The 27,816-nt window shown below is 42.8% G+C and overlaps 1 protein-coding gene across 1 annotated transcript in view; it reads left to right on the plus strand.

The window, feature by feature from the left end:
* agrn (agrin) overlaps positions 1–27,816 on the plus strand; it is a 331,672-nt gene that overhangs the window by 121,330 nt on the left and 182,526 nt on the right. Inside the window, 1 exon segment of the mRNA XM_051950218.1 lies at positions 19,329–19,367. Within this exon segment, the coding sequence (XP_051806178.1) occupies positions 19,329–19,367 (39 nt within the window).

The following is a 27,816-nucleotide window of genomic DNA, read 5'->3' on the forward strand; positions in this document are numbered from 1 at the left end:
CGCAGCCACATGACAGCTTTCAGGACCTGAATGCATTCTACAGTTTGCTCAAGGATTCTTGAGCACGCTGTTTCTTGGAACGGGTGCTTTGTTTTTCCTGCTAATCACAGTCTAGACAAGCAAGGCACACCACTTCTTGGTTGTAAACAAGAGGTGGCAGAATTCAGGCGAACTATTGACATGTGCCTCACATTTTCATTTAGGTGTGCCAGCATGTATTGTAGGAGCACACAAACTTTTCACCATGCCTTTATGGCAGAAGATGACACCTTTAAAAACAGTATTTTTCATGCAACTTCTCACACCCGATGTCAGTTTCTTAACTTATGTAAATAGATATAAACAAGAATCAATGTTTTACATTTGACCAATTCCTTTTCACAAGGGTGATACGGGACTTGAAGTTTATAAAAGTAGCTCTTCTTTGGCTGTATTGTAAGAAGTGTTCATTTCTTGCTTCTTACTTCGGTTTACTGCTGTCTGGTGCTGAAACTTGGCAGGAAAGGGGAGCACTGTTGGCAATAAATTGGTCAGGTGTGGAAGATGTCGGTATTTCAGACTAACTAAAGTTGAAACCAAGTGATTTTCTCTACCCAGGTGGCTGCCAAGAGGCACACACATACACATACACGCACACATTTGTTAGATATTTGGTCGCAAGTGTGACCAACATCTCAGTTTGGAGGCCACATACGGCCCAAATTAATCTCAAGTGGGTCAAACCTGTAAAATCACAGCATAATAACCTATAAGTGATGGCACCCCAACTATTTCTCTTTAGTGCAAAAAAAGTAAATTCTGAAAATGTTCGGTTAATAACCTACCTTTTTGCAAAACATTTTGAACAACCTGAAATTTCTTGAGAAAAAGAAGTTCAATTCCACTACTATTATGCCTCAGTTTATCATTTACACATTACAACTGACAGATCACAGAGTATCTGCAAAGACACCAAACATTCAGTTGCAGGTATCTGGAACTGAGCAATCGAGTATTTTACTTTATGATCAAAAAACCTGTCAAGATCTACTAATTAATTTTAATTTACATTCATTTCCACATTTTTGTAGTAATCCTAAGCACCACACCACACAAACTAAAGTGGGAACTATAAAGAAAGAAGCTTCTGTTACCCCCTGCCTTGTAAATGTGTTGCATTTATACATAAAAAATACACAAAAGCTGTGGCACTAGACAGTGGACAAATTTAGAAAAGCTGTTACTTGTTGTTGTTACTTGTTGAAAAATTGCAGTTAGTGTCGTCACTATAATTTTTACACTTTGCAAAGTCACGGCCGTGTGTTTGACACCCCTGCTCTGTACTGTCCTGTGCATTACAATGTGCAGCAATCATTCTGTATGTGGCTGAAGTCAAAAGCTTGAGCTTCAGAATGCAGTTATACTTTTTCGAAGTTTGTTTTTTTTGTTGATTTTTAATTTTTTATATAGTCAGCTACAGGCACTGCACGCCCACAAAGTAAAGGGAATAGAGCTCACAAACTCGAGTGCTGGCTCTCGGCAGGCTTCCAGAAGTTGTCCCATCAGAATGAAGTGGACTTAAAGAAACAGGAGCTAAAATGGCTTTCTAAACTGTGAATCATGCAAGCTACTCTTCTCCAGTCCCAGAATTAAAATTCAGAGCTGGGAATGAGCATAATAGGTTGTCTTTAAACTTTTTTTTTGAAGAAGGAATTATAAAACATTCATTGAACCATCCAGTTTCTACCCGTTTGTTCTTCTTGCTGCAAATATTTAGCCATCCATTTATTCTAACCCTCCAGCACCTTGTGGCATTTGAAGGAAGAGATGTATCCGTCTGTCTCTACATTTTTTCTCTGTCAAGCATGAGAATGCCAAGACATTGTGCTTATCTTGTATGAATGTGTGTGTGTTTGAGAGTCTTAAGTTGTGTGCTGGAGAGGATGCAGCATAAGCCCTGTGGTTGACAGACAACAACTGTCAGGGTTATAGCAGGACATATTGTCGACTGTCAGGCAGGCTGAGGAATCAGAAGATGGTTCTTTATTGGTTACTCTGCCATTTGTGGTGGGTAATGGCATTCTTTCCTGGCTTTGGTTTCCTTCTTACTACAAACCATCGGTGGCAGCACTGACCTTGTTAACCCTTGAGGTCAGGATGCAGATGTGTCGGTCTTTATAAAAGCAGGAGAGTTCATTTTACTTTTCCTGCACCAGCAGGAGGTTGACAATTGTAGTGGTCATGAAGGCTGGCATCCTTGTTGTCTCAACACTGACTCTTACTTTGATGTTTAAATTAGAGCTGCAACTTCTTCATGTAGGTGATGTTTGACATTATTTGGAGGTAAGGTCTGAGTTTTGGTACTTACACCCGAAGCACTTATTTTATATTTTACTTTGAGAAATGTGAATATACACTACTTTCTAATCATCAATTAGCCTTTCAGCAAGATTAGCTAACACAGTGTAGCATTAGAAGGAAGCAAAATCGCGCTTGTCCAGTTCCTCAAAAAGACTTACATCAAGGTGATAAAGTCTTCTGCAAGCTGTAGAATTAGGCTGGCTTAATCCAACCCAAATCACCATCTCTCCCTGAACCTAGTCGAAATGCTTTTGTGCTTAAACCTGACCAAATGTTAACCAGAGACTATTTACAAATGAAAAAATCGTGATTTTTAACAGTTTTGGAAGGCGCAGACAAATGATGTTGTCTTCTCAAAGGGGTGTCTGATCCAAATTGTTGTTCATCAATTATCAACACATTTTTTGAACTGGCTCATGAACCAACTGATAAGAACAACAGTCAATCAAATTCTTTGCTTGTATACACATTTAAATCTATCCCCTGCCCAATTCATCTACATCTGCCGGTTGTGCAAATGGTTTTTATATCATCTTGTCAATTTTTAATGGCTCAGTCTTATTTCATTCCCATCCAGTTGCTACTACTTATGTACATTCACTCCTGAACTCTTTCTGTTTTAGGTTGACCAGAATGAAACCCTCCAAACTCAGGGTGCATTGTAATACCTAGTGCTAAGCAGGTCATTTATTTTTTGCCTGACCGTGATTGCAGCCTGAAAACGGCTATTTCGTCATTGCGGCACCACATTTTCATTAGGCTTCTACTTCCAGCTCACAGCCTTGTCTGACTGCTCTCTTATCAAAAGAAGCAAGAATTATTTACTGGGAGGGGAAAAAAGGGAATAGCACAGAATCTGTCTTGTTTGAGAGAATAACTTGAGCACATGCTGTCTGATTAGGCGTATAAATAATTTATAGTCATTTCATTTAGGAGCCGCGTCGCAACAAAAGGGTATTGCTCGGCGATTAATATTCCCCCTCTGCCCTCCATCTGAGAAGATCCAGTTCGACATGCAGCCAGCAGCCAGTGAGGGAGAGAAAAGGAAAAAGAAATAAAAAGAACAGAGAAACAGAGAGCGTTTTTTTCTGTACCTCAAATGCAAATGAAAGGGTCCCAGCATATAATAGCACATCACTGTCACCTCGGAAGCCAGAAAGACAATCAGGTAAGTCTCCTCATGTACAGTATGTGTATGTCAGTGATGTGTTCTGAAACACCGTGGTATAGTTTAATAAAGGTAAAGAGCACACTTATTATGAAATCAGAAAGAGCAGGATTGCTGGTGTGGAAGACGAGGCATTTTGCAGCACAGTAGAACATAAGGCCTTTGATGGAGCTGGAATCTAAAGTAGAATATTTCTAGTTCAAGTCAATGCGCATAATGGCAATGTTCTGCTTCAGACATGCAGCTCATTAACTGAAGCTTCTATGCTATAAGAAATGCTAAAAAATAAAATCACATTTTGGGAGCCGCAACATATCTCCATGGTCTTAAGCTTTAAAATTTAGCTTCCTTGTCTGACTTTTTCTGAATTGGTTTTAACTTTCTAAATGGAGATGATCAGGCTTCCCACACATTATTTTATGACCACCTTTATGTTTGCTTGTGACAGTGGCACATGGCTGATGTCGTTTTTGATCTGTGCCAGTGTAATACTTGAGATGTGGTACAGAAGTGTATGCAGGTTCAGACGGCTGCACAATTTTGGAAAAAAAAAGACATTTTGATCTGTTGTATTTGTGCGATATATTTTGGGAAGCAGAATACAGATATTTCCACCAGATTCCTTCTAGAATGATTGGGGTGCCTTTGTAGAGGAGTACATCACATAAAATAGAAAACAATTTAAAAAAAGCTGAAAATGACTTTACTTTTTTTTTTGAGTTTTTATGGTGTACATTGAAAAAAGAAATCAGTGCCTTTTGCTTTGGAGGCATTTAGATCTGGTTTTATACTCGTCGCACTGAGCTTTGTGATGATGATTTAAATGATCAAACTAATTAGTCGTGTTGCCTCACAAACATGCTGACAGAGTGCCTGTTTTTGGTCATCATCTTCCTTTCTGTCATTTTCACATTTACATAAACAAATCACTGCTTTTACTTACATTTCGTGCTCCTTCTGCTCATCAAAATTAAACTTAAAATGAGTTTTTTCTTCACCTAAATTCAGTGCATCTCCTAGTGGTACAATATTAAAAAATCTACCAAAAACTCCCCACTTGCTGAACATCTGGTTACTGCCAGACACCACACTTTACACTGTTACCTGAACACCACACGTGCAGGCCACAGGAAACAACAGTTGGGAACCTGTGCATGTAGAAACCTTCAGTTTCCACTCAGTTACTGCAAAGCAGCAGCTCAGACAGGTGTGTCATCAAAAAGGACTTTGAAAAAAATTAAATGAGTCATTCTAATGTCAGATTTACCCAATTTGAAACCAATGGAATTTTATTTGAATATTCTGTTTTCTATGAGCAGAGAATTTTAAGCATTAATGTGCTGCCTATTTCATTCATTTTTTGTGAGAAGCCAAAATCGTGATCATGATTAATAGTCCAGTGATTTTGCAGCCCTGCAGCTAACTTTGCATTCATTCATGCAACCAGGTGTTCCTATTTAGTGTTTTGCATCTGTTTCCCACTGATTTTTCTGTGTGCATGTGGAGCGTGCATATTAATGAACTCTGCATCTTTTGAAATAAGTTTGTTTTTAAAACTCCATGTATCTCAGAACCCTTGAGTCAGAATAAATGTTCTGTCGAGACGGTCTACCAGACAGACTTGTGGATTAGACATGGAAAATGAGTACCATGCAAATTTCCTTTTTGTAGAAATTAACAGAAGAGTTGTAGCATGATGTATATGAGTTGCTCTGTGTTACCTCACACTGCATTTCCTGTGATGTGACTGTTGCAAATTCACACATGACAATGTGGATGCAGCCCTTAGTTCAGACTGACATTAAGTTGCATTTCAAAGTCAAGATACATACGTTGAAGTCACACAGTACAAACTGAAATGACGACATCTTTGTGCATGTTACAAACCTTTTTAAAAACATCCATCTACAACATGTATTTAAATCAAAAAACGTTTATTCATAGGATAATATATAATCAGATAATACATTGTCTGATTTCTATTTGACAGTAGTCTTAAAGCGGTGATGTTACATCTACACCAAGCCCCACTCCCCTATTGTGTGCCTATCTGTTCTCTATCTACACCGATGCAAAGTACTATTGGGAATTGCCAACGCTGAAAGAACAGCTCCCAGCTCATAATGACTGGTCATCACAAGTCTCTCGCCACTTTCTCCGCATGACCAGGCCAGTGTGACTTGGCCAGCTCCCCATGACAGATGGCTTGTCTTGGCCTGCGACTGACATCTGTATCATCCTTTAGCTCCATCAGCTTTGCCTTTCCTGTGTAAAGGCTGTCAGAGCCAACCACTCCTCCTCTGATTCCCTGCTCCTAGCCTTCCTGCACTGCTGCCACAATTGGCTCCATATGCCAGCCACATGGAGAAGTGTCACTCCACTAGCTTTGCATGCAAGCAGCCAAGCTCCCAGGTTGCTCTCTCTCTCTCCTCTTCCAACCCTTTCTTTCTGTCACTCCCCTTTTTTTCCCATTTCATTCTCTTTCTCTCATTATTTTCCTGTCTGTGCCTGTCCATTGAAATAATTTCCTCTATGGCTATTAAGGGAAAAATGCTGGTGCTGAAGACCTGAATAAACAGGGCAAGGCAGTGGAGCGAGCAGGATATTACATCCTGTAATCATTATTGTGGCTGCTGATGTGCAAGAGGGGCTGCCTAGAAAATCAAAACTGGCGAATGACAACGTAGTCCTTCCTAAATGAGATCCTCTTTATTTAGTGGAGGGTCAGTGAGCAGTAGGCCTGAGAACATCAGCCGTCAGACTAGTACCAGCAACTTCTGGCACCAGATGAGCCCCGAGGCTACAAATATCATCCTCATCTTATGAGAGGGAACTGAAAGTCCAGCAGTGGACAGGCTCTAGTTCAGGCCTCAGGCAAAGAGCTGGCTCAGCGTAGGCTGAAAAGCAGGCCATGGCAGCGTGGGATGGAGTGGGAAAATGAGGCTAATGTGGCCAGAAATGTTGAGTTTGGACAGGTGGATCGTATTGACTGGAGACTCCTCTGTGGATGGCTAAAACAGCACTAACTGGAGGACTGGCTTACAGTCTGAACAAAGTCCTCAATAACGCTTATCATTGATATTCTGTACCTACATGCCAGATTTCAGGATGACCTGAGTGATGTGATCCATAGATTTACATTAATCTTCAGTTGTGGGTTGTCTTTTACTGATACCAGCGTCATAATGTTGCCAAGCTGACTCCAAGTACCGAGTGATGTGTCACATTGTGAGTCACAATATGTGGCGCCCACCAAATGTGGGAATGCTCTTTTTCACACTTACATCAGTGTTGGACAGAACTGTTTGATGAGTATTAAAATTGCATTAGTTGTATGCCATTGCCACTGCAGCCACTACATCTTTACTTATTGACCTCCCTGTATTCAAATCATACACAAGTCCCCATGCTATGTGGTGTATGGCCATTAAAAGCAAATGCATATTCCTGGTAGAATACTGCAGTCGTTGTTATGTTCCTTTCCACAATTAGAGAAGTATTCCTCATAGTCTTATAAACTGCTGCATAGTGCAGAATAATGAAAGTCTCACATCCCCAGAATGTGACTTCAAAGATTGTTCAGTTTACCATGACTGTATAACTCCTGGTTTTAGACAAATTCTCAACAGGCTGTTTCAGCGTCTGTAGCTTAAAATGCAGCTGAGCTGCTGCTGTCCCCGCCCCCTTCAGGAAGAAAACTCTTCTCTCGGTGTGTCTGTAACGTACAACAAAACAGTGGACCACACGGCAGCTGGCGCAGACATGAAATAGTGTGAGACCAAAACTTTCTATCACTTTGAAATTTCCTTCACATTTTAATATCACGAGTAGTATTTTAATTCGTGTTTAGTGAGTTTGTCAGACACTGCTGCAGTTATATAGTCAGTAGATTGCAAAGCACCAGCTTAGAAAATGAAGTGATTCACATTTTACTAGCAAGGTCCACAGCATTGATTTGAAGCTGGATTGTTTATTGGATGCAAAGGATCATTGCATTTATGATGACTGAGTTGAGCTGATGTAATGTGGGGAAAATTTTGGTCAGAGATCAGCAGCAACTCCCAGGCCAGCGGAGCCCCAAGGAAAAGGAGAAGACAGGAAAAGGAGGCAGAAGTATAGGGAGGGTGAGTGGGGCATGAGAAACAAGAACAAAACAGTGGGAACGACAGAGTGGTATATAGAGATGTACGACAGGACGAGGGGTGATTTAGGTGTGGTCCTCCTCCTGAACCTCAGCTAAACAATGTTATCTCCACGTAGTCTTTTGTGCTGAGTATTATTCATTATTCCATGCTCACTTTGTTGCCTGACAACAGAAAAAGGAAAATATGCCAGTTAGAACAGCTATATTGGGAATTTGGCTGTATTAAAATCCAGTATATGTGAGCACAGAGAGCAGGAGAGAAGTGAATGAATGTAAACACCAAAGTTTAGATTACACTGAAGCACAACAGGTGACCTGTAAACACAGTCCTTGTTTACTTGCTAAAGCCAGCTAGCTAGTTAAAGCTTCCACCAACTCTGAATGCAATTTAGCATTACAGTTTCCACACAGTTCTGACCTGTGTGCATACGATCAAAGCTACGATATTGATAGCTGCATCAACTTATTGCCGTTGTGACATTGCCATTTAAAGTAAAAGTAATCCACTGGATGTTCAGTTCCTTAGATGCTGGGAATAAATGAATACTTGTGTTCGCTCTTGCATCTAACAGCAGAACATGCTTCAGAGGCATGTTCTTTGCTAATTTATGTTTAGCAAAAGTAACTCTAGAAAATATATAAACCTGTTGGACAAAGCTCGTTTTTCGGAAAGGTTTACCTCGGGAAAAAAAAGGACATTGAAGAGGCAGAATTATGCAGTGTTTGAACTCGACAACTGTTGTTTATTCGTTGATATACAACAGCACAGAAAATTAAGACTGGCTCATAAAGCTGGGAGATAATCTTAACTGTGGGGGACTAGATGCAAGGCACTAGTAAATATCTGAACAGTTTTTACTTGATACCTCTTTCTTTATGCGCAAGGCTGTTCTGCAAATTGTGAAACAAGCACAGAATTTCAGTCTATTTTTTCCATTTGTTGGAGAATTGATTTTGGGTTGTCAGGATATGCTTGTTTTTATTCCTCAGCTGTCCTTGCAGCTCCAGCTCTATTTCTTGAGTCCCTGTTTTACAGAGGACAATGCCTGTTAGATGCATGCAGCTGTGAGAGGCCCTGACCTCCTCGCTACTAAATGAGTCCTGCTTAGTTTGGAGGTCTGATGACTGGGAAGACTGGGAATCTGGAAGATGGTGCAGCGAAGTCAGACTTATGATGATTGACGTTAATGCCAGAGCAAGGCAACTGGCCCACCTGCTAGCAGCTCACCGCCACGGCCCGCTGGGTGAGGAGTCTGGGCTTCCCTCCACCAGCTCGTCTGCACGGCTCGATGCACATGAAGAATTCAACATGGCCTTCTGATGTTGACCTAATGTCCCTGAAAACAGAATTTGTGGCCTTGAATACATAGTTCATAGAGAAATTAGATAGATTTGTAGGTAGTGTCCCACCACTGATGTTATGTGGGAAACTGGGCTATATAATTAAATACAAGGAAACAACTGTCAATAGCTCCTGTTTAAGCTTTGTGATGCCACTGGATGAAATAACGTCCATTACTGTAGAGGCCGTACTATCTATACATGCACATTATGCCACAACCAAATAAAAACAAAGTGACAAATAATGCAGTAAATTATCTTGGAAATGAGTCGCACATGAATAGTTGAGTAGGCCAGTAGACAGGCTTTAGTGCAGGCAATTACCAAAGCCGTTCTAAATTTTACCAGACTTTATTCTTTTCATCAACATCATTAAAATGCTCATTTACAATGGACAGCAGGAAAGGATGATCTCTAATGCCATTAGTGAAGGCAACAGCTTCGCTTTTGATAGCTCCTGCTTTGAAAAATGGACAGAATCCCACTCTAATGGGATGTTGGTGTATTCATCAACAGAGATTTTTTTTCACACACCCTAAGCTGTTGTTGTCGCATTTTGCAAAACATCTTTACACACAGTTTTTCCATGAAACATTATTTGATGAAAGATTCCACTAAAGAAGTCTTTACTGCTCTCTAGTTTTGTGTTAGTGAGCTTGAAAAAGTGCAGCACTCAGAAAACTGAGCCTCTAATGTCGTCAAAGCAGGTTGAATGACTTTGTTTTATTTTAATGTTAGCAGTTTTGAACCAGAAAATGCATTTTTTTTAGAAATTCATCCTCTTGGTGCTTAGTCATCTTTGCCATCTTTGACAAGTTACTTTCTGTGAATAAGCACCACAGTTAAAATGTTGCTGATTCAAATTTGATATTCAGTTCTTTGCTGCCTGTAGAATAGAGTTCTGCAGAGGTTTGCCGCAGTGAAAGCATGATTTGCACTTTGTTGCCTGTTTAAGCTAATCATGTCAAATCTATAGAGTTCATACCCTTTAGGGAGTGTAAATTAGAAATTACACTCACTTTCATATCTCTTGCTTTGTGTTTCAAAGCACTGATCACATTGTGATGGAGTGCTTTTAAACAAAACAACACCATTGCAAAATTTGCAAAAATATTACTGTATATCATCTGACCCTCAAGCCTGTGGCAGTGCAGTCGGAATAGTAGCGTGTGTGGGAAATGTATAAAGATGATGCAAAAACAAAGGGAATTTAGTCTTACTTGCTTTGATGCTCATAAGTAAATCTCAGTTAACAGACTCTTTTCTTCTTTCTCTTCTCCTGATAATCCTTTTGGTCTTTGTCGGAAAAATTGTCATTCTGCATAGGAAACAACTGTTTCCTTTTAGATCAATTAGATGAACACCGGTCAGCCAGATGCCCTGGATGTGCGCTGGGCAGCTCAGAAACGCACACACACACACACACACACACACACACACACACACACACACACACACACACACACACACACACACACACACACACACACACACACATACACACGCATGCGCGCGTGCCTACTTTGATTGAAGCATAACTGTCAATCAGTAATTGAACACAACAAATTCCTCACCCTCTGCATACAGACTAGCACACGTGCGTATCCACACACTTATCATCTCTTATTCCTGCCAGACCATTAAGCAAGAGAGCAGCTCCTTTGGCTTTTAATGGAAATTGCCATTTCAAAGCCTTCAGAGAGAGATGTTAACCTTGTGCGATACTTGTGGCATTAAAAATGGATCAAAGCAGCTGAGCTTTGATGTCAATGGAAGATTTTATTTGGGTCGTGGCAGCAGAGCTGGATGCTGGACTGACTCCTCAGCACCCTCTGCTGGGATAATGTAGCACTTTATTCACGATCACAACTTGTGATGTCATCTCTTCTTTGTAATGTAATTGTTTTTAGGCCCTCTTGCATATCAAATCCTTGCAGACAATCAGCACTATCGTAACAGTCACAGATAAAAGAGAGAAGAAAGACAATAAAGAGGCAGCAAGTGAGAAAGCAGCTGTTTCCCTTTTCTTTTCAGTCCATCAATCAGGTTTTGTTATGCAATGTGAGAGCTGATGTGGACTGTCTGGGGTATCATGTCTGGAGAGGGCAGAGAGGGGGAAGGTAACTCCGGGTGGGTGGTGTTGCTGATGATGGGGGGGTAACCTTTGTACCCTCAGCAGGTAGTCTAAAAACCCAGCTCGCCTCGTATTAGTCTCCCCCACAGAGCTTAGCTTAGGCCTGGGAATGACTTTGGAGGGGAAGAAAAATCACCTACCTGTGTGTGCGCTTGTGTGTTTGAGAGCAGTGTGTCCAAGTTGTGTTAGTTCGAAGACTGAAAACAGACAGAAACAAAAAGACAGTAAGAGCCATTTTGCTATGTGTATGTGCCAGTTTCTGTCAGGCGGAGGAGACAATTGCATGTGTGTGTTCATGCAATTCCTCTGTGGGTGCAGCCACTGTATGCATCACCGTTAGTGTGTATGCGTGTGCAGACCCCTGTGTAAAGCGCAGAGCAGGGGATGGGGGGTGGGGTGGGGGGAGTGAACGGCAAAGATGGAGATGGAGACACAGATAGAGAGAGTGAAAAAACATAAATTATTGATGATAGATACCGCCTTGCATCTGCCGCCTGCTGCCGTTGAGTTTCTTCAAAGTAGATATTGATGCAGGGTCGTGCTTAAGCACAGCATAACCCCCCCCCCCATCCATCCTGACCTCATTATCATATTTGAAAAATAATAATGCTTTTAAAAAGAGCAAAAAATAAATTACATTCTATGAAATAGATTCAAATGTTTCAGCCTCAGATCATTTGCCAGATGTGCTGAATATTCATTTCTTTTGCCACATTATTTAACACGGGGGAAAGAAAAAAAGAATCCTATTCCTAGTTGTCATGCAAGTGAGTCAGAAAAAAACCCTCTAAATGGGATTGTTAATTGAATTGTGGCTTGTTAGTGTGGAACGGATGTGGAGTTTCTCAGGCTCGTTTCTGCACTGGTTGCGCATATCGGTCACAAACAAGTGGGTTATGCTGTTTGGAGAGTCTCCATACGTGATTGACTTTAATGTATTTAAGTTTTTGCTCTCTCCCTCCCTCCCTCTGCAGGCCTATTTTCTCTCAGTTTGCCTCATTAAATCTTTGTGGAAATTCTCCAGCTCTTGTGGAAGAGACTTTCTTTTGATTAGGCTACAAACAAATGGAGGAGTTGGTTGACATCTCCCAAGACTGTGGCCCTCTTTTGTTTTGCTGCTGTTGCTGGCCCCCTCCCTGCTTTGACAGGACTTGAGTACTATTCCCCAAAGCCTTTATTCTTGCTCGTTGTCTTCTTTTTTTTTTTGTCCTCTGTTCCCTCACCCAACTCCAACCCCTCCTCCCCTCTTGCCTTTGTTAAAGACGGCCCTCATCCACTCCCCCCACATCTCTCTCTCTCTCTCTCCTGCTCTCTCATTATGCGCTCATCCGTTCCGCTGACTGAGGGCTGAGAGAGAGCGCTCAGGAGGAGAGTGTTTGGGAAACCAGCGGCATGTCGCTGCAGTTTTCTCCAAGGTAGACCGAAGTGTCAGGAGCTGCTTTTCCTTCTGCCAACACTCCTCCCATTTACCTCCCCTCTCTCTCTGTCCGCTGACTTCCCTCATTGACTCCCTCCACGCAGCTCCAGCGGGCTGACTGAGCGCTGACACTGGGACCACTACCTGCTGCCTTGGGGATTAAACGCGCTATGAATACCCAAAGCCTCATTTGTTGTTTTGGCTGCCAGTGAAGGTTGGATCTGCGCGGCGGAGAAGCCGGAGCATAAATCCTCGTGGCCAGTACCCTAGGAGCGCCTCTGGACTGAGACATCTCTGTGAAAAAAGGGACTGGATGCTCGAAGAAGCATATAAAAAAGAGACAGCAAACCGGAGAAAAACTGGAAGTTCTTTCCTGAAAGGCAAAACTGAGCAAGATAAATCATCTTAACTCTTATGAGAACCTTTTTCCTCTCGGTATTTGGTTGGAATTTTCTGTTTGCGGGCTGCTGACACACGGGAATAAAGCCGAACAAATCTTCGCCTCGGGCGGCTTGGTCGCTTTCTGATCACGCTGAGGTTTTTCTCCTTTTCTTTCTGAGTTTTTCATTCATGAGTGGCTTTGTATTGCGCTGCTCATCTGGAGCTGCTTAGGGGAGAAGACAGCTGTGAAGTGACAGATCGAGTGGTGGGGATCGCGATCGCTCTCTTCTCTTAACTTTTTCTGTCCTCTCTGCCACCTCTTCTGACCTTCTTTCTGGCCCCGGCGGACCAGTGGGTTGGCGGGGGGAGGGCAGCTGTTTACCGCGTCCATGAGTGGCTTGGAATAGAGGGTATTGAACTGAAGAGGAGTGTCAGACACGCAGGAGAGACGGGGAGGAAAAACAAACCAGCTCCGTGATCCTGGGAGCATATGGTTTAGCGAGAGGCAGCCAGCTGCTCTCCAGCCATCCACCTAATCACGCTACAGCAGACACAAGTTGCTCCGGTGACAGTGACAGGTTTGGACGGATTTCGTGTGCTGGGGACCACGCCACAAGCCAAACAACCGGCTCCTTTGGATACAAAGAAGTTGTGTTGAGTTCGAGAAGCGCTGGTTTTTGAGAGAACACCTTACCCTTGTCACTTCAGCAGCCACAGGGAAGCCAAGAAAGATGCACTTTTTAGGGAGATACTTGTGACACATGTTTTTGCTGAACACCAGCGCTTGGCTTGGTTTGTAAAGGCTTTTGACAAGAGAAGGAGGGGAGACCTCTTTCACGTTCCACTAATTACCAGTCAGGGTCACTGGGAAGAAAAAGAGCGGATTCCTGCTGAGGATTTACTGTTGGTCTGCTGTGGAAGTTTCCCGTGTGGATATCACACAATCAAAGACGCACACATTCTAATCTAATGCACACATTTCTGGCTTAGGTGCATCTCACACACACACACACACACACACACACACACACACACACACACACACACACACACACACACACACACACACGCCAAAAGAGCTCTAACATACTTTGTCAAAACACATTATCGCCACCTACTTAAATCTACACACGTTTGCACTGTAAGTATAAACCATTTCATAACACTTACACGTACTTTCACATTAAAATCCTATTAGCTTGTCTTTTTTCCAGCGGGCACAGCAGAATGGAGATCGTGTGGACAGGTGGGGGACTGTAGGAGTCCAACATTCCTGTACCCCTGTCTGTCCTCTCCCCAAATGGATGTTATTATCTCTAAAAATGCGTTGCTTGGAAACCGCTGAAGGCTTACTGCTGGAATTCTCTGACAGAAACAGTCGCCGGGTCCCTGCTACAGAGCACAGCTGGAACCACAGCTGAAACAGCGACCATTACGCATCCTTTTTGCGTTTTATTTCTTCTTTATCTTCGTCGTCTGCCCTCACCCAACCGGCATCATTTTTTCCAACGGGTCGTTGAGCACCCCTCGGCGCACTCCTCGTCCCATCATCTCCTCCACCCTGGAGGGGAGGGGGTCGTTGGAGTGGAGCATGAGCGGGTGCCACTATCCCTCGCCCCCGCTGCCGGAGCGGGACCGCAGGTACCAGCACAAAGTGTCCCTGGTGGTGCGCTACTTCATGATCCCATGCAACATCTGTCTGATCCTGCTGGCCACATCTACGCTGGGTTTCGCCGTGCTCCTGTTCCTCAATAACTGTACGTTGGTCCATATAAAGTACACAACTTAACCCTATGCACACGACTGTGTTCTCTTCCACTGCATTTTCATATCACCTAAATGTGTAGTTCACTGCTTGGCAATAGAACGCAAGATCCAAAGTACTGGTGTTGCTTTTGCTGCAATTTTGCAGCAAGAAATTATTTGACTTTGCCCACATTACATAGCCTTTGCATTAAATGTTGAAACAAATTGCCCCCAGCAGAACAAAACCAGGCTCACCTCCCCTCAAATTCTGACAGCCTTGTCTGAACTTGAACAAGGGACATCAGGACAGCTAAAGTCACAGCCCCCCTTCTTTAGTTGTCTGCAGGCTTCTAAGAGTGCTTATATCTCGCCTCCAAGGCTTTGACATTTACTTTGAACTGTGCAATGATGTATTAAATGGCGACTAAATGCCTTTGGTGTATGAAAAAGTATCTTTTGGTCTGGAAAACCCTGACCGCTCTCGTCATCTGCTCCCACTGCAAAATTCTTCCCTCACTGCATATTGACAGTACAGTAGCTCATTAAGAGCCCAAGGCGTAACGTTTGTGTGCCTTACTTACTGGTGATATTTTTCATATATTGGGATGTGTGTCTAAGACTTTTGAAAAGAGAATTAATTGCTTTAGTTTATCTTCATGCTGAGCATCACTTTCAAGTACTGGTGCCAATATAATGGATGAGTTTCTGTATAAAAGGATGGACTTTTCCATATATTAGGTTGAAGAATATAAACATGTCAGTCTTCTTCTTCCATTAGTGTTTTGTCCTAATATAAGCAGCTCTACAGGAACTGCATAAAAGACCTAAAAGAAGAATATGACCAAGTATGTGAGGCCAAGTTTTGCTATTAATTTCTAGGGACACCTTTCAAATAGATCTAGACAGGACAGTTTGAGTGTCGAATCCAATAGTTGCCTTCTCAGTATGACTGAAACAAACATTTACTCGCCCCTTAAACACAAATGTGCTATCTTTTTTTTTGTTACACTACAAACAGCACACCTTCAAATGTTCCCCACCAATCCCCATAACTCTGCTAATACAGGGTTATTCATTCTCCTCACTCACTCAAACTCGCACACGTCTGCTTCTGAGTGCCTTCCTGTATTAAAGAGTACCTTAACTGTGTTAAAGGTGAAATTTTGTCAGCTCTCTGAAGTAGGCTGTTAATTATGCAACAGTTGAGCCTCACGATTACTTCAAGATTAGAATAATTAAGTAAATGCGTTCAATAAGCACATCCAAAATAGTCATTTTAATGCTGCCAGTATGAGTTCAAGTTGTATTTGAGCCACGTTTCGAGAGGAAAGGCTCTGTTAATTCTCTCTGGCCATGGTTGTTATTCCATGTCGACTCTTTTTCCGGAATTTCGCTTTGTGCCTTATCAGGCCGTTGACTTTTTAGCCACGTCCAAGTCCCCACAGCCTGGAGGATGCATTTGTCGGTGACTGTCTGCCTTTTTTCAAGATTTGTGTGCTTTCTTGTCATTTTTGCCAGCCATTGCTTCTCATTCTAACTGGTGGTTGTCGGTTACAGGAAGCGGTGTAGTTCATTTGTAAGCTCACCGTGTCACAGAATCAATTTGAGTCAGACAGATTCTATTAGATTTTATACAAACTCAGTTAAAGCAGGCCAATCTTACCTCTCAGAAGGCCGAGTGAAAAGAAATGTGCACGGGAGAAATTGATGAGCTGAAAAGGGCTCTATTATGCTGCCAAGAGTCATCGCCATGTGACCACAAGGACAGCTGGATGGGATAGTGATAGCGCTGGTAGTGGTGATGTGTGTGTGTGTGTGTCTTGTGTGTGGTGGGAGGAAGGGTGTTAGAGGAGTCATGCAACCTCAGATTCGCAATTTCTGTTGTCGCCATATGGGGTGAAGGATGTCCACACATGGGCTCATAGTTTGTTACCCCCTTTCTCCAAATTCGTCTGCTTGCCAACGGAGCCCACACATGGACACGCACTCGCTTCATCATTCTGTACGACTATACATCAACTACAGCAAAGGGGAAGGTGACACACATACAAAGATCCGCACACGCACCTCTTTCTGCACATGGCTAAATGTCACAGTCAGACACGTATTGATTTGCTGAAGATATATGAAGAATGATGGCCATGTTGTGACATTCACACAGGCACAGGAACTCTCACAGGCTTTGCCAGGTGCACAGAGAGATGGAAATGGCTGATATGTTTATGGAAAGACCTTATCTTGTCCTTTCGTTATGGAAATGCGAAGAAATCGTTTAGCTTTGCCCGCCATTCTGCCTCACTTTGTACTACACCCGCTCTGTCAGGCTCTTTCTGATTCACCTTGTGCGACAATGTGTCTCCATTGCCGTGTGTTTGTTTGGGCATGCTTACAGATGCGGGATGGGAAGTACAGCCCCCGTCGATGCTCCTTTTGCACTCTTAGCAGAACTTCTTCTGTATCTGCCTCGTGCCGATTTCTGTTCTCCTCGTTTCATATGTTTTCTTGAAATCCCCCCCACCCCAGATGGAAATCAGTTACCGTCATGACTGACTGGGAAACAGCTTCAGCAGACACTTCATTATTCACCTCTAGCACCAGCCTCGCCTCTGCTCTCCCCTCTCCTCATTTTTTCTCTTTCTCTCCCTCACACGCACACACACAAGCAGTCAGACACACTGTTTCTCTTTCTTCCCCCAAGCCCTGGCTGTTGACAAGCAATTTTAAGTGAGCCTAAATTTAAAACTCAGCTGTGTCTCGGGATGCTGACGGGTATCGCAGAAGTCCTGAAAAAAAAGCTTCGGCGTTGCGGTTGACGGGGGCCCCGGAAAAATGTGTTAGCAGGGTAATTGATGCGATGTGTTTTATCTTCCTCATTATCCCTCACAGTGCATAGACATTGGAAAGATGGCTGGGTGGTTGCACAGCCTTTCTGAATGTGTGTGTTTGTTCAGTGCAGGCAGCTCTGACAACTCGCTGGGGCTTTGCTTAGTGAGTCAGACAGCCGAATTGACTGCCAGAGTGCAGATGGCGGTTTGGTTGGGTCGTGCTTGGTGCTCTAGTGCCCCTGGTACACTGTGACCAGCGCATCACAATGATCTTAGAGGAGCACATTGTGTTTGCGAGAGACTCTCCACTTAGTGAGGATCCCTGCTACATGACAGCAGTGCTTTGCGATTTTCCCGGTTTTGTGAAAGAAACATGTTCAATTAACACCAAGTATGATTCTGCAAGAATAAACAAGCTGGATGCTTTTCTTAGACGATGTTGGTGCCATATGTCTGTTCCAGTTGATGTTTCCTGTTTGCTGGTGAAATGATTAGTTGTTTAATCAGTTAGCCAATCCACAGAAAATTAATCTACCACGATTTGAATAGACCATTGTTTCGGCGAACAACCTTTTTCTGGTTACAGCTGCTCAAATGTGAAAATTGGCTGTTTCATATTGGAAATTGCACATTTCTGGGTTTCAGTGTGTTTCTCTAACAATATAAACAATTTAGAGACATTTCCTAAGGCTCTGTGAAATTGCTTTTTCCCTTTTCTTTGCCCAAAACATAATTGGAAAAAAATAATCATGACAATGAACAACAATAAAAACAAATATTAGTTGAGGCAAGATTTCTGTTTTTAGCCCGTTTTTCTTTTGTCATGAATGATATCTCCTACATCCCTGTTCAGTAAAGTGAAAACAAACTACATCGCAAGTGTCAGTTGCTATAGCCTGGTCAAATTTGTCTTCTTTTGAAAGCATCAAAGTTGCAAAGGGCTCAGGTTGCACAAGAATTTCCCCCTGAGTGTTACTCCATACTTGGTCATTTGACACCACAGGTCTTGCTTTATGATTCCCACCAACTGACAAGTCTGATGTCATCGTCTCCTGGGTGTTGACCAGGAGAGCAGAATGACATCATGCATGAGGACTGAGATTTTACTCAAATACAGAACACTGCTGTTCAAAAGTTTGGGGTCCCTTAGAAATGCCCTTATTTTTGAAAGAAAAGCATTTTTTCAATGATGATAACATTGAATTAATCAGAAATCCAGTCAGACATAGTTAATGTGGTAAATGACTATTCGAGCTGTAAACGGCTGATTTTTAATGGAATATCTCCATAGGGGTACAGAGGAACATTTCCAGCAACCATCACTCCTGTTTTCTAATGCTACTTCGTGTTAGCTAATGGTGATGAAAGGCTAATTGATGATTAGAAAACCCTTGTGAAATTATGTTAGCACATGAATAAAAGTGTGAGTTTTCATGGAAAACATGAAATTGCCTGGGTGACCCCAAACTTTTGAACAGTAGTGTCTCATCTCAGACTTTTCAACCCAAAACAAAAGCAGATCCCTATGTCCTCCTGTCATATCAAAAGCCATGCAGTGTGATTTGGGATCAGAAGACCACAGAAGCAACGAATGACAGCGATGATACTTCTGTTTCTGAAATGTACTCCTGTCGATTAGCTCAGCTGGATTTCTGCTGAGGCGCAGTCACTGCATTAGAATGTGTCAGATAGAAAAGCCCAGCCTGTAGACAGAATGTGTCTCCTCTTTTTTTTTCGCAGCAACTCAATTACTCGGCCTCCACCCCTGGGAAGTCGCTGAATCTTCCCAAAACTAAAAACCTATTTCTCTCTCTCTCTTTTATCTCTTTCAGACAAACCACCTCACTTCACACCGGCCCAGCCTCCTGATGGTAAGTCCTCTGTGGGTTCTCTCTGCTCGCCTTCATTGACCGCTGGCTTTCTGGGGACAGGGGTTCCTGCGAATAATGACCGCAGACAGCACATCTCTGCCTTTGAAGTGGGCAGCCGTCTGTGCTCTTTGCCAGATTTGGCTGCTCTGCTTTTTGTTTCTACGCTGTTGGTATGGCAGGCACGTGGCCCGGCCTGCTCGCGGCTTTGATGTACGAAGGATCTTTTGATGACTTGATTTGATCTGCTCCGCACGGCTAGTTGGGCTGATGTTCAATAGTTGTTACCGCAGCAGCATTCACATCCTTCTGATAGGGTCTAATAGGATAATACCCCTCCCTTTCCGTGAGCATTCAACACTACTTTAGGCTGCTGGGGGTTTGTAGGCCGGGGGCACAGAACACCATTACTTCGCCTTGTTATCCATATGTTCTCCGCCCATCTGGCATATTTAAATCTTTGCAATGTTGCACTTGTTTTCTGGTCCAAAAACATGAGACATTTATTGAAAAAAAAAAAAAGCAACAATTTATTTTCAAAACAGTAGCTCTTGACAAGCTTTAATTGGAGAAAAACAGCTGGTTTTCAAGCTGTTATCATGAATATTTATCAGAGGCAGCACAGTACGACAGTGTTTGATAGACTTTGGTGTGTTTTTGCTGCACTGACAGATAGCCAGGGATGGACTCCTGCTAGTTCTGAAGGTGTTGTATCATCCTGCCTGCGTGCAAGCTACAAAGCCAGAGGTTTGGAAGGAGAAAACACAAAGAGAAAATGTTTCTAATGATCCCAGAGTCGGCTGATGCCAGGGAAAAAAGGCCGGGGTGTGAGTTTGCTGAATCTGGTTCTGATAATTGCTCTATCACTTGTCCCATAAGCCAGCTGACTTAGAAAAGCATTTTGTCAAAGATGTCTGTTTAAAAAATGTATCGAATTAGAGGTGGTTTATGATGAATGTCATTGTCTGGCAGAGTGAGGACAATAGGCTGCTCACTGTCAATGTGGAACGGCTGCGGCGTTTGGCTTCAACAAACAATTGAGCCTGATTGAAGTATTTCTCAACTGTGTCTCACCTTGACACCTGAGGGAATGTATGGGATGTCTGCTTTTGCCCCTTTTGTGCCTCATCACAAAACACTCGAGATTCAACTGCAGTCAGCACAGTTTACAGCAGTTACTTGTTTTTGCCTTAATGACGGATGAAATTGGCTTGACAGATGATTATATCTTACAGAGAGGCCTCTGTTTGTTTGTTTTTGCAGCAAATATTGCCACAAAATTTGGCTCTCCAATAGGAAAATAAGAAACAGTATGCGGGCAGTGAAGCAGCCCATTCCTGACTTCCATTGAATTTTCCTCGACAAAAGAAATAACGCCCTGCTTATCGATTGAGCCACTCATTTCCCGTATATTAAAGTTTTTGCTGTCTGAGGGGCACAGTTTGTTTCTGCACTAGTCAACCGTTTAAAAGCTGCTGCTAGCCCTTAATTATATTTCCAATAGTTTTGTAGGCTTTCCATCAGCAGCCTATGCTGTTTTAATATGCCAAGCAAAACAAAAAGCAAAGTCTCCAATCAGCCGGGTAAGCCTGCCCTGTGGGAACCAGTTTCTCTGGGTCATTTAACGCTGAGGAGATTAGTGGGACAATTAGAGTTGGCCCAAATAGTAGAGTAGGCCACTTTTTGGAGACGTACGGTTTTAGTAGTGGTGTGATTTAGAAGATGCTGTGGACCAGCAGAGGGCTAATATAGCTCTGCTATTAGTCAAATCTGCTCCAAAGAGCACAGAGCTTGTTCTACTGAACTTGTCCTCAGCGCCAAGGACGCGCCGCTCCCCAGTACTTAATTACAGGAAATCACAGACAAGATACCAAGAAGCCTGCATTCTTAAACAGCCTGGCTTGTCTCTGAAATGCCGTTGATGAGATGTCCTTATTAGCACGAGGAGATTCTGCAGAAAGTAAAGGAATTTGTTCTGCAAATTAGAGTGAGAGAATCCTGGAACTCACTAGGGGAAATGCAGGTTCGGCACAACATGAGCAAAGCCCTTAGATGATATTTATGGGGTGTGCCACCCGCAAATAGCTGACGAATCCTCCCCACTGAATGGCCTATAATCACCAGTCAAAAAAGTGACAAAAGTCACAAAGCAGCCTTTAATTAGGCTTTTTCTTTGAAAGCTCAAAGCAGCAGTTGCTTGGCTCAGGCCATACTCATTATTGCCTGTCGTCTCCTGATAATAAGACAGTTGTTGCGTGTTTGGCTAAAGCGAGAAAGCTCACAGAATTTGCAGCTTGAGGGATTAGTATTGGACCTTGGTAATGGGGGTTGACGAAGAGAAATGCTTCATCAGTGAGGCCCTCAGCCCCCTGCTGTTCATGTCCACATCCAGAGGAAGTATAGAAAATGCTCGTTCATGGGTGAAGGACAAATCATGGCGCCATAAGTGATATTAGAAATGTTGTTTGTTAAAAGTGAATATTAAAACTTCAGATGACTTTTTGATTAATGCTGAATATAGCTGTATTTGAACGAAAACAGTTCACTTCTTGAATTCTATCTTAACGCTTTTAGGCCAAAAGGAAAATCAGAGACAATGCCTCCCTGGCGGTGAATCCTTCACTTCATCCTATTACAACCTTAGACGGCCAAACAATGGCCAAACAAGATTCAAAACAGGCCAGAGACTCTGAAAGAAAGGATGTGTAATGGAAGAGCGGAGCCTCAGACAGTTCAGAGGTCTCCTGTGACTGTTCTGTCTGCAGCACCACCTGCCTGGCCAGAGCCCATTTGCTGCAAAGCTTTCAATTTCACATTTGTCACTGACAGCTCTCTCTAGGGGATGCTCCTCACTGACAGTCAAAATAAACTCCTGGACCAAAATGTGATTTGATCTAAGATTGTGGGACGCGTGTAAGAAAAAGGTGCCAGTGGGCTCAGTAGCACTTTGAGAACAGTACGTAGAACTGACATAATTCAAAGTCAGCTGTCGGAGAACACAGTAGCCATGCACTCCACGCCCGCCATTGGCTCCGACGGGCTCTGACAAACACACACATGCACAAGACTCCTGCAATTTATTCTGCCGGAGCCTTCCCTGTGTTCTTGACAGTAAGCCTGACTCAGAGAGAGGCAGAATTAATTATGACTCCTCGGCCTATCTTAATTAAATCTTTTCACATCATAGATTTTACACAACAGAGACAAAATATCTACCTCATCATTTAGCCAGGGTGGGGGGTACTGCCTGAGAATGTCTCACATCAAGATATCAGAGGTACACTGTAAAGTTGCCTCTCCAGGATTACGATTTCACAGAAGAGTTGTCATGTCCGGCTTTTAACAGCGAGCAGCTTGTTAGCCCGCTGTTGTGGAGGCTGGTGGGGTAAGCGGACAGCCTCGACTTTATCAGCTGAAAGTTTGTTGCCCTTTTAAAGCACACAAAGCTTGCAAATTGCACAGCTGCACTCTGTTTCCTCACCTTGGCCTGTCTCGTTTCGTGTCTGTGGAGGACTCGGCCGATGCTTACGCGAGCGTCTGAAGAACCAGTGAGGAGTGCTTTTCAGAAACAAAGGTGAGAGACGAAGGAATTAGCCAAATGCGGCGAACCCACTTCTCGCTGGCGGCGTTCTCACACAGCCTCGCCTCACCCGACCTCAGCTCAGCCAGTATTGATCCAGCGAGACTCGCCTCTTCTCTCCAAAGAGGGAAAAACAAAAATATCAGCCAGAGAAGAGGGTGCGCTGAAGCTCTAAAGTGCACCACTATTTGCTTTTGATTCCCTATGACACAGAGTAATTGTTGACACAGTTAGCGATGCAGGTTTTCTTTGATAGGTCCCACAGTTATGGAGCAAAGCTGCAGGTTAATCAGGGACCTTGGACCTTGTAAGGATCAGCAGCTGTTTGATGTGGATGGACAGCACACTGAGCTGTCTGTGGCTTTGATCTGAAAGCCGTCACCCAGGATCTCTGATAAACATGTCAGTTTTAGAGGATCAGGAATGTTGCGAATCACGTCAGGTTTAAGTGAAGTTCCGAAATCTGCTTTCAATGTGAAATAAATGCTTAAAAATCCAATATCCAAGTGATATGTTGAGTCAGAGTGTGCTTTTCGGTACGGTCTTTGCATCATATTATTTCTCTAAAAAGTACTACTTCACACTGATTAAAGCTTTCTGTGCTGCTCTTCATTTTGCCTCGTTAGAGACACAAAATTTGTCCTCTTCCTCACAACAGACCAAGAGATTAAAAAAAATAGACTAAAATATAAAATAAAATAAATTTCCATTACCCTAAGTCTCTGAAATGAAATCGAAGGGATGACATTAGCTGGATAAACAAAACCCTATTGACCGCATAAATCCATGCGAGCTAATTAATAGCTTCTGTCTGCTTATCGGAGCCCTTATCGCTCTGCATGGCTGTACAGTGAAACGCTGAAAGCGCACCCCAGCTTCCCAGCTCTTTGTCATATAGTGAAAGCAATTAGCATGCAGAATTGCCTAATGTCACTTTAAATGAGCTCTCTGTGTTGGTCACATGTTGACGCCGATATTGGCTACGCGGCGACAGTTTGAGGCTGCGCTGCTCATTGTGTCTTATTAACACAGCAGCAAGTTATTAGAAATTGGGACTCAGTCATTGTTCCATTTTAAGCGGTGATGGGCAGACGCTAATTTAATTGTTGGGTGGCAATGTCAGAAAATAACCACACTGGGAAGTGTAACCAATGCAGTGAATTTCATTGTCAGGTTGTTAATTAGAGGGAAATGAGTGCCTTGCCTTGTCAACGTGTTTCTGAACAATATTGTGTCATGATATCCTGCTATTGGCTGAATCCTGCATCACAGCCAGTGTTCTTCTTATTAAGACGCAGGAGTTAAAGAGAGCGCTTTGCTCAGCGCTCACAATATCCACATTGTTCACGCAGAGAGCGTATACAGTACGTCTTAGTTTTCTTGCAGAAGCTGTAAGAGTCAGGCATCTGCAGTTCAGTGCTCTCTTGCTCGTTCTTGTTCTGTCAGACACACACACACACACACACACACACACACACACACACACACACACACACACACACACACACACTCATACTCTCTCCTGAACATTTCACCCCTTGCTTCTTGTTTTTCTTCACTCATCCAGAAACACTGTTTACAGATTGCAGTTGAACCTCAGGATGTGTGCATCAACACACATAGACTCGCAGCGCACACACACACTCACACACACACACACACACACACATTACAGAACCCCTAACATCTCATTTTACAGTTTGTATCGACTTTTATCCCAGTTTGTGTGTGCGCGTGTGTGCTGTGGGAATGTCGGTGTGTGCTTTGTGTTCCTGTGTTTGTGTGATGAATTTGTTAAATATGTGTGTGTGTGTTTTCCTTTAAGGCTCCCACACAGGGAGGGTAGGAAACCATTCATTCTGAACATCCCACCCTCCACAAGAACACAAACACAACCAGATGCACGCATTCAAGTTACCGAAGGTTCGAAAATGTAAGGGTGTTATGAGCTGATTGCATCACTCAACTTTTCAAATTTACAGTGGAGATGTTAGCGTGTAGCGGTGAATTTATTGGAGGTTGTCACGGCGACAATGTGTACATCTAGTTGCCGACCAGCTCATGACATCCTGGTAAAGAGGGTATTCATAATTCATACTCCGTCTGTAGCGGGTAGGAAGTGGCACCCACCCTGTTAACACACACATGCACACACACACACAAACACAAACACTGGTTAGCCTTAGCCTACATGTGTTTTCATCATCCCCTTGCATTTGACTTCTGGACCCTGGAAGCCCTGATATCAACCAGAATCTGTGTGTTTGTGTGTGTGTGTGTCTGTTGAATATATGTGTTCTGCTCCACTGGATACAATTACAACACACTGACACTCGGCCCCGCAGCATGTCAGCGACTGCTGTTTTTTTCTCTCCACCAAACAAGGGACCAGGCACGCACACACCATGCAAAAATGGGGATTTCATCAAGTCGTTCTTTCGTTTGTGTGTGTGTGTGTGTGTGTGTGTGTGTGTACAGCGTGCTCATTGCTGCCCTCTCGCTGAGCTTTAATAAGATTTATGATAGCAGAGAGCGAGACAGAGGGCAGAAGATATTGAGACAGAGAGAAACACAAAGAAAAGGACTGCAAATCACTATCATTTGAATGTTACTGATTGGCCAGCTAAAGAAACATATATATGTATATACTGCAGCGAGGCAGTAAAGGGAGCCAATGTGACATGGCGGCGTTTTAAGACAATATCTGTTGTCTGCTTACTTTCTGGTCAAAAATAGCATTTAAGCACATCCTTACAGAATTTCTGTATGAGGTATTTATACATGCAAGCTGTGGGTATACTGAGTTGAGGATTGCAAGATTTTCCCTCCACTGATCAATGGTGTGAGCACACGGCAGAGACTGAGCCCTCACCGTCTTTATGCAGCTAGAATCAGAAAAAAAAGACTTTTGAGTACATGATAATGGAAGAACCTGACATTGCAATATTGAATGATGTGTGAAGACTGACTGTGAGCGTGAACCAGTTGCTGTAACACTGGTGAAGACGTTGTTTTGGTTGATATTCAGATCTGATTTTGCAGTCATCATGCAGAGTTTTGTGGTTCTGATTTACATGATCAAAACAAATTAATTATGCTGGCTTGTGGCGTGACAACAATTGTAAGACCCTTTGTGTTTCTTCTTGGTCAACATCATCCTTTCTGCAGCTGAAATATTCCATACGACTGACTAGTGCTGCTCTATTATAGACACAATGCTAATTCCAGAAATTCAGATCATCAGCGAGATGAATGAGTTATTTATTGATTTTGGAGACTAGTTGTTTTTATTGCATTTTCACGTTTAAATAAACAGAGCACTGCTTTCGCCTTCATGCTGTTTTACAGCACCGCTAATGTCCACATCTGCATCAAAGTAAGGCTTAAAATAAAACTCTGCTTTACTTGAATTCAGTACATCCCTGACAAGCGTGATGTTAAGGAAATTGTACCTAAAATGCCTCACCTCTGCTTTCAGTGGCACTGGTCCTAATGATCTGCCTACTTTTCTAACATTCCTCAGGTCAGAATAGAAATCCCACTTGAATTCAACATCTTAAGACAGCATTGGACACAAAACCATTTTATGAACCACTAGAAACCACACACTGTAAAAAAACAAAAATAAGTTCTTAGCAATCCATCTGGAGCTGAGCAGAATTTATTTTCCCAATATGAGTGTTCTTCCCACCTTTGTTAACCTGTGCTTCAAAAGAAAAGTGAATCCTCTGTACTGACATTTGACATCTAAGAATTACTAAGCGCATCAGCCATATTGCCTTAATTTTCTACCTTACTAGTGATTTCTGTGCTCTGTGCACAGCAGAATTCAGTTGTGGTATCGTGCTTGGAGGTGTGTACATTGTGCAGAGTCGTAAATTTGACTGCAGATGAAACAATTTATCTATCTAACTGTCTGTCAGTCAATTGGAAAAGAGTTGAAGGATGTTTCGTGCACTTGTGACAGAATCAGGGGAATTAATTTCCTCCCAAAGACGGCTCGGTTTGTATTTTCTTATCTACTCCCTGCGCATTTAACTCATCGTTTCATTGCATCGCCATCAGATTTCTCAGCCACACACCTCAGAGAGTGTGTGCAGCACACAGAACAGAGAATGTGTTTAGTATTCCGACAAAATCGCACGTCCACCTGCTTTCTCATTTCCATAATGAGGGAGAGAAAGAAAGAGAAGGATAGAAATAGAAAAAAAACCACGAAGAATTGAGGATAATTTGAACAATTTAGCCATTGTGTTTATTTTTTCGTGAAAAAAGGATGGAATTTTGTGTGCGTCTGCCGATTGTACACAGTGAATCAACATGTGAGGCTCAATGTGTGCACAGCTCTGTAATTTGGCTGTTTGAACAGGTTTTATACTGTGTGAACAGCTAAGTTTCCACACTAACATAATGATGATGAGCAGAAAAACAGGAAGTTCAATGAAAAATGTAAAAAGTTCCCCAAAGGTTTTTCCATAATAAGCCAACAGGCAGAGCGCTGTGTGTCTGTGTATCTGCTCAGCACTCTTGCAATTGATCCTTCAGAGTTTCATGCACTCCGTAGACTCTATAACTCTATAATTAAGGGTTGGTGTCACTGAACGCAAACACCTTTAGTGTGTGTGTGTGTGTCTGGCAACTTGAGTCCACTGCTGTTTACCATTTATGGATGTTGGATTCAACCCCATTTAAGGTCAGGGTTAAGGTGGTTATGCTGCAGAAAATGTATATATTCAACACATAATTAAATAAAAGACCTTTCCCCCATCACAGCAGAAGGGGTGAAGCATTTAGGTGAAGCAATTCAGGGTATTTAGCGGGCCATTTTTCCAGTTTCACACGTTAACCCTTTGTTACGATCCAACTGCTGGG

The sequence above is a fragment of the Acanthochromis polyacanthus genome, chromosome 6 (genome assembly GCF_021347895.1).
Source record: "Acanthochromis polyacanthus isolate Apoly-LR-REF ecotype Palm Island chromosome 6, KAUST_Apoly_ChrSc, whole genome shotgun sequence".
Lineage (NCBI taxonomy): Eukaryota > Metazoa > Chordata > Actinopteri > Pomacentridae > Acanthochromis > Acanthochromis polyacanthus.